This window comes from Sphaeroforma arctica (assembly GCF_001186125.1).
Source record: "Sphaeroforma arctica JP610 unplaced genomic scaffold supercont1.295, whole genome shotgun sequence".
Classification (NCBI taxonomy): Eukaryota; class Ichthyosporea; order Ichthyophonida; genus Sphaeroforma; species Sphaeroforma arctica.
The window spans coordinates 53542-61697 of NW_014040263.1; the positions used below are offsets into that span (position 1 = coordinate 53542).

General features: G+C 40.6%; 2 protein-coding genes across 2 annotated transcripts; both read right to left on the reverse strand.

The window, feature by feature from the left end:
* Positions 1-792: 792 nt before the first annotated feature.
* On the reverse strand, positions 793-4668 carry SARC_04929 (hypothetical protein; the record flags this gene model as incomplete). The annotated part of the gene is made up of 9 exons (XM_014301223.1): positions 793-981; positions 1170-1292; positions 1430-1627; positions 1881-2029; positions 2295-2475; positions 2667-2861; positions 3143-3345; positions 3482-3562; positions 4500-4668. The coding sequence occupies 9 exons, from the start codon at positions 4666-4668 to the stop codon at positions 793-795; spliced, it is 1488 nt and encodes a 495-aa protein (XP_014156698.1).
* Positions 4669-5206: 538 nt separating this feature from the next.
* Positions 5207-7067, reverse strand: SARC_04930 (profilin-2). The gene is made up of 3 exons (XM_014301224.1): positions 7017-7067; positions 6408-6755; positions 5207-5950 (listed from the first exon to the last, which is right to left on the reverse strand). The coding sequence occupies exons 1-3, from the start codon at positions 7033-7035 to the stop codon at positions 5931-5933; spliced, it is 387 nt and encodes a 128-aa protein (XP_014156699.1). The 5' UTR covers positions 7036-7067; the 3' UTR covers positions 5207-5930.
* Between the last annotated feature and the right edge of the window lie 1089 nt (positions 7068-8156).

Sequence of the window (8156 nt, forward strand, 5' to 3'; positions counted from 1 at the left end):
CGAATTGAATAGCTCTTACTGCATAGGAATTATGATTGTCTTTGTACATACCAAGAGACATTGTGAATCCATGTAGCGAGTCCCTGACCTTCATTGAAGTGGGTACTCAGGGCATACAGAAATCAGAAACCGATGGCAATGGGTATATTGTCACATTCCATCTCTAAAATCCAAAGGCCTACGAAATAAAACATGGCGCAAAATAAAACCTCCGGTCGTAGCCATAACTTTATTAGCTTATATTTGCAACGTATATCTTGTATGTATATTTGGTGTGCGTAAATTCAGCTCCACCGCTAGCAAATAAAAGGGCGATATGTACTTCACACCCTCGTGCGTCAACTGTAATTTTTCGTGCTGCCTCTGTCGTCTCTTTTGACGAACCTGACCCCTGTGGATTATTCGACACTTGACACCAATACTACAATTTTCCCACACGTGGGCCGACACGTGTGTTTGGTGTACATACGCAACTAAGGGAATAATAATTTATTTCCCCGTCAATTGCAGTTGAGTAAAGAGAGTAGATGGGTTTGAACCCAGCCGAACTCAGTCCCAAAGACGCTCTCTGACCACTGTGGATTACTCGACACTTGACACCAACACTACAATGTTAAGAGTCCACACGTGGGCCGACACGTGTGTTTGGTGTACATACGCAACAAAGGGAATAATAATTTATTTCCCCGTCAATTGCAGTTGAGTAAAGAGAGTAGATGGGTTTGAACCCAGCCGAACTCAGTCCCAAAGACGTTCTCAGAAACTCTCTCAACCGCTGGCCTCAACAGTGCCTTACCACTGGCAAGAAGGTGTGTTCACAATGGCAGATTTTACCTCTGTGGCAGTGTGTCCACTATCGCACAGGTGTGCCAACACACGTGTGAAGCGAATGTGGTACTCGTCAATCGGGTGGCACTCTTCGTGGAACGCCACAATGCTGTCGGAGAGACAATCGTGGTCCTTGATGGAGCTCACGTATTTCTGAAAGCAAAACAATGAAGGCCGGAAACAATAGAAGATTGAGCGAGGCAAGTGGCCAAAATACGACGAAAAGCCAAACACGTCGCCGAATTTTGGTTTAAGCATCGTGGCTATGATGAGATTGAAAATTGGCAAAAACTCAAAGTTAAAATCTATAACTAACAAACTCGTATCTTTTTGTATCATACCTCGTGCAATCCATTCGACTTGCTGCCGGCTACATTCCAGGCCACAGACATGAAGCGGTCCTCTGCACGCTGAATGTTGCGGTACTCCTTCTGCAATTCAGCCTCAATGTCTCCGAAAGCAGCCTGTGAATGCAGATCATTCGATTAACCAAGGTTTGATTTTAAAAAACAATACATTAATCCGAGTCTGTATATATCACGATTCAGTTCCGAGTGTTTCCGTACATATGTAAAAGCACGCTCGATCACACAATACATACCTGGTGCTCGTCGTCGACATCATTCGCGCCCATGAGTCGCTGCAGTGTCTGCGCGGTCACATCACGGGATGAGACGGCATCCAACTCAGCCTGTACTCTGTTCTCAGCATATGTCTTTCCGTTCATGCCAGACTTAAGCTGGTCCGCACGGCGCTTGCGACCAAAGTTGGGCTTGTTCAGGTTGTTATCTTGGTATTGCTGTGATGAGGGTTGAAGGACAGCGTGAGATATCAATATGCAAGACATTAGCGACAGACGAAACAGGTATCCAACGCACATAGACGCATGGCTGATAGCGAGTGCGAGGTGAAGGCGCTGCTGTTATCAGATACAACCGCATACCAAAACAAATGACTAAATAAATAACATGTCTCCAAAGTCAGAAATGCCTCGTTGCCTTGTTTTGTATGCAGAGTCGAATGCCGAAGTTAAACACGAATTCCAAGCATACCTGGAACTCCTCGATGGTGGCTTTGTTAGCGTACGGGATATCGCCATACTGCTGAGGCTGTGAGCTCTTGGAGGTACGGGCATATACCTGCGTATACTGCTTTTCGAGCGTCTCGATGTCCTTGGCGTGGTCGATGAAGAAATGCTTGTCTGTACACGAATATTCGATCGAATGAGATATCGTAATAGAAATAAACGACTTCGCATACATAGCGCAGAAAATCGTATAGTACAGCAAAACCAAGCAAAGTGTTACAACAATCGATTGCGGTTTTAATATCAGATACATGACTCAGGAGTATGCTTGTCAAGACTGCCCAATCAATTCTCGACGTGTATTGTATTGTGCGAGACATATAACCGTGATAGTATAAAGATACACAACATGTAAACATCTATGATCCTCATCACGTACCACTGTCCTCCATCCAGCTGACGGAGTATAGATCTCCCAAGAATGTGCGGCGTGACATATCCCAATAGGTAGCGTACGATGACTGATTGCCAGTAGAGGCAGTGGTGGCAAAGATGTTCCAGTCGTTGGGCAGCAAATTGTCAAACATACTTCCAGACTCGCAAGCCTCCATGTAGAACACCTGCGGTGATACGATACCAATTTGATCAGTCATTTTTCTTTTCCCTGGATTGTGTATTTATGTGCGATACTACAGTACTTACTAGAGAGACAGAAATGCGTTGTTATTCCATTTAAATGGTACATATAAATTTTGGACTCGAAAAGGAGACTCGGCAGACACCAACTATATATAAACACCAAGTACCATACCAGCTTGCCGTACATGTCGTTGTCCTTCATCTTCTCAAGCGTGCTGTGCAGCTGCCTGGATGTCACAATCTTGCCCTCCGGGAAAGCAATCAAACCCACACCACCATGGTCGATGAAGTTTACAAATACGTGGTCGTCGGGACCAGATTTGAGTGTCTTTCCATTGCCCACGTGCATTTTCTGTCCGGTCAAAACCTGTGTCAAAATGGAGGTGTCAACGTGATTGAGTGAGGTATAACTTACTTATGGTGCGACTAAACAAGATCCATGTGCTTCAAGACGTCATACACCAGAATAGTGCTGGATCTGGTTCTATTTGATGTGAGTGTACGTATACGACTGCAATGACTTATGTGCATGTTGACAAGGAATCTGCGCGATATGTACAGTACTCACCTTCACGCCACATCAAGATGAATGAAATAAATCCGAGAAACAATACATGAAATACACCATCTGAATTCCGTTTATCTTACCTTCTCGAAGTTCTCAGGGGTTACATCACTACCTCTGTAATCGACTTTGCACCCCTCATACACGTTTTCGCCTCCAGGCTGATTGATCAAATTTCCAGGGAATGGGTTTCTGATATTGTTAGCTACATCATCCTTCATCATCAGAATGATGTGGTCTTCGGGGTAGCCATTGGCTCTCAGAATCTGGTAAGCGTGGCATGCATCTGTTCGGTAGTTTGAATAGACAGAGCAATGTGAATTATGTTTTTGAATATTGCGCAGAAGGCCAAACTGATTAGAATCTAACCAAATTAACATACGCGCTAATACAAATGGATCTAATGTCAATATAGATATTACCTGCTTGATGACGGTAGTTGAAGTAGCCATCGCTACCGGCAACAATCACGGCCCAGTTAGTTCCTGTGAAATCAAGTGAACCTGAAAAGGTTAGTGAGAATCTGACAAGAAAAAGTATGAACTTGATGTAACAAGTTTGGCTGGATCCTTTTGCAATTCAACAACTATGGCTAAACACTAATAAACATACAGAAACAAAGATATATATATATATATATGTATATATATATAAAGATATATATATATATATATATATATATATATTATATATATGTATGTATGTATAGATATATAAAGATATATATATATATATATATATATAAAGATATATATATATATATATATATATATACATGTGTGTGTGTATATAGATATAAATATATGTAAATATATATAAAGTATATATATATATATATATATATATATATGTATATATATATATATGTATAAAATATATATATCTATATAATTTATATATACAATATATATATATATATATATTTGTATATATATATATAAGTAAAAACAGAAAGTCCGATCACCCCGTGTATTAGGATACTCAAGAAATGGGGGGAAGTGGAGGGAGGTGACAACGCACAGTAATCGATATGACTCGCTCATAAGTAGAAAGGCAAGGTATGAACAAGAACAAGCTTCGCTTATAAATATTTGCCACCTCTAGTGCAGGCTGTGCGTGTCAAAACTTGAGCGTTCTTGTGTATGTACATGCGCTACACATATTGTATCGTCGATGTAAACACATTATTCCCCAGTGTTGGGCGTTACATCTCTGACAATTAAAAAAGGTACTGAATATCACTAAGTGCTTAACACGCGCTCAGCCTAAGTATATTCAGCCTTGTGTTGCAGTATATATAGATACTTCAGGGTGGTGTCGTCTACGCACAAAAGGATTAATAATCCTATTGATATACTTACATATGGATATCCAATCCAATCGATGTATACACATAGGGACACACGTTCCGGCTACTTGGTTCGACGTACACGTACACACCTGTGGCCTTGCCTGACTCCGACTGGTGGTGGTGGATCTGTCGGTGGTGCACGGGAGTGTCTCCGAACATCCAATGCTGGAACGAGTCCCACACGCCCGAGAAACTCCAAGCATCGACTGCGCCAGCCGATACAACCACCACGCCCAAAACGGTAGAAGCAAACTTCATAATAGATACTTGCGACGGAGAGATGACGCTAGCTCTAGGTTATGGGCTACAAATAGCGAGAACGCAGTTCCTTTATACATATTATTTTCCTCTGGTCTATGACAAATTGTAGAGGCGGCTACCATAGGCTTAAAAATATTGTGCATTTAAAATACGTTTTTGGCTGTAATGACTTGGTCAACAATAAAAATTTCAACGACTGTATAGAGAATTTGGGGACTCTGTCATCAATACAGTGATAAACGTACTACAACCTGTCAATATTTGATAAACGTACTATGTGTCACAGCTTTTCAGTTTTCACTCAATACCAGCGAAATTAGGTCATTCGGCCGATGATATTAGTATTTACAACTCAATGAGTGGAATCAGATATTTTTCAATGAAATAAATAGAGCCAAATTACTCCTACGCAGACGCTCGCCTGCTTGGAAGCCTTGAATGGTTAAAAAAAAATCATAGTCCACACAAACTCCATAAATCCACTTCACTCATCATCAGCCTTCCAAGAAGTTTCTAAAAATATTTATTTATGTACATTAGTCATTTGTCTACTCTCTATGCTGACAGCCCCAGATCGCAGGAATCAGGATGCTGCAAAACATAGGGCCACAAGTTCACGCATATTTACATTATGTACCCGCGGCATGTTGGAAACCCTTGTGACAGTGAGGAATGCAGGACTCGCTTTTACTTATAGCGTTGCCCCCTGTGACCGTTTTATGTATATATTTCAACTCGAACTGGGATTTCAATGTAGTTTTCAGTTTTGCACAAAAATATGAACGCCCGATAGCTTGTGAAAACAGCTGCCGATAAGTGGCGTTATTCGCTTATTCTGTGGCTCACGACTTCCGGATGAACATTAGAAGCTTCACTACTTACATCTCATACATATTGACAGTTAGACCTGTCACCCCAAACTGTTACCAACTCAGGACCAAACAAGACATACCACAAACACCAATATATCCATGCAGGTTATCATGTCCCCTTGCATAAACAAATCGCGCCTCATATCGCTATGCAATTTCAGTTAGGGAAGGTGCCCCCGTGTTTATCACGAACCGACATCGAGATTCTTATATATACACCAACAACGATATTACTTATAGAAAAACGTATCATATAAAGAATAGAAGCATATATGATAAAATGAAATAATTTATTCCGGGTTCCAGCACCTTATTATGCAATGTTACAAACACATATCGAAGCGGATATCCGTGCAGACAGGCAGTTCAACTCTTTAGCTGCATTATTTAATAACCGACCTCGATCACTGTAAGAAATACGATGTTGGGTGCAAAGTTAGTACATAGCCACGATATGATCTAAGTTGTGAGCAATATTAGCTGATGAGCATTTAGTTACTGAAAAGAATATTCTAGGGCAAATATAACGTTCATCTGCCGAAACAAAAACCCTATGTCTATTCGAATAATACGTATTCGAATAATACGAATGCACATGTAACACTGTAAATTAGAATATTTGATTTGACTCAAAGCAACTAGTGCAGAGTGAAGGCAATATAAATTTAGCCAGATTATGTCATGGGGTACTGAATCGAGCATAAATCGGAACACCAATTGACGAAAGAATAGGTATAAGCATATTCTGATTTTGTAATTTCGAGGTCATGGTAGAATCTACTCTCGATACTGAAAGTAAACACAGCCCAGGTATATTAAGATACTGCTCTGATATACGTATCATCAACATCAACACACACTTACGGTAGTCTGCAAGCTTCTCCACAACCGTGGCGGCTTGGCGGGGCTGGATGTTTGAGCCCTCGTACACCGCAATAAGGACACACTGTCCAGTCTTAATGACAAAACAACCATTGTCTGAACCCTCCTTGCCGTATACCGAGCGATCGGGCTCGTTTCTTAAGAACATATACTTCTTTCCGGCTATGTAAATTCCACTATACATGGGAGTGGGGTCAGCACAACCGGCAATAAGCGCTGCAGCCTCGGCAGGTGTTACTGTGAAGCCCGATGACGAGGCCCAGGGGTTACCATCCAAACCGTGGATAGCGGCCTTGGAAATGTGACCAGTTCCAACTAGGTTAGTATCGACTGTGTGTGTACATATACGATTTATCATTAGTATAAGGTTGTATATAGCTACGCGAAGTAAACTAGCTAAGCACTTGCGAGCGATAGAGATAAGTCTGTGGTTGAAAACAGTTTTGTATAAACAAGATTTACAGGCAGTCACTTTTCTTCGCAGAGACATCCAAATTAAAAGCAAGTGGGTCGCACATGCATCATCCAAAACGTATGTGCGGATAACTACATATCACTAATAGAAGTAGAGAAGTAAACAGATATACTCACCGTATGCTTGCCAAGACATGTTGTACGAGATATTCTATATATATATGCGGGATAGTCTGACTGATTCCGCTCGATGTTTTTCCTTTTATATCGCCTACTTCAAAATCCGAACGGCAAATGCATATTCGAAAAATCGGGATTGTTTTGTTTGTTTATGTTTGTCGCTGTCGAGATTTCGCACGTTCCGAATATATCCGAGAATATCTTTGTCGCAAATCTAAAGGCAAAAGAGAAAAACTATGTCGCAAATTCAGGCTTGAATCTAAACCGCGAATCCGATAGTACAAAGAAGTAACATTATTCTATTCACTGGCTTCTATGACTTGTTGCTGAGTAAGCAACAGAAGATACGGTTTGCGCGAAATGGCCAATGAAGAATTGGAGAAAAGCAGAAATGAGATAGCTCGAAACTCAGATATCACAAAAGCTTTTTTATCTTTCGAGTATCTCTTCCTGGCACGTATCGAGATATTTGAGTATAGATAGAGCTTGATGTGAATCGGAGAGTGCAATCGTGCATTCGATAAAAAGTAAATAAAGGAGAGATTAGAAATGCAAAATAAAAGGTATTTATCGGGGCATGTGTTGATTTTGTATACCTGACTCCTAAAGTCTCGCTCAAAGTGCGCGCTGAGTAAGTAGTGAAGGTTATGATTGAGTAGAGGGAGACCATCATATTTCGCCCTCGATATACATTGGTTCGAATATTGCACAGTATTGGTGTATATCATACATTTTGATCTCATATTCATGTCCGTAAACGTTCTGCTGCAGTGAATTAACTTGTACTTGAAATATGCTCAGGCGCAATTAACTACTCGATTAGAAGAATGAGTTCCAAACGAAAGTAATTTGAGACAACAGTAGGAAGCGACGTATACATCTATAGTTTAACTCATTCTTTGCGACGCTGCGTACGTATAACTTTTACCGGTTATATGTCCGTAGACCAATTGCTAATTACAGTATTGGCAACATATTCATTCTCGATATTGAATGAGAAGGCTATTATCGTCAATTTTGAGCAACCGTTATATGAGGATTGAAATATCATATTGACAAAGCTCACACTGGACAACAATATATAAATAAACACCATATGTATATACATATGTATATGTATGTGTATGTGTATATATA

Excerpts from the sequence above, each read along its gene's own strand:
- SARC_04930 (XM_014301224.1), bottom strand. Across the intron at positions 5,951-6,407 it reads GGAGAAGCTTGCAGACTACC|TGATCGAGGTCGGTTATTAA; the intron begins GTAAGTGTGTGT and ends TATTTCTTACAG.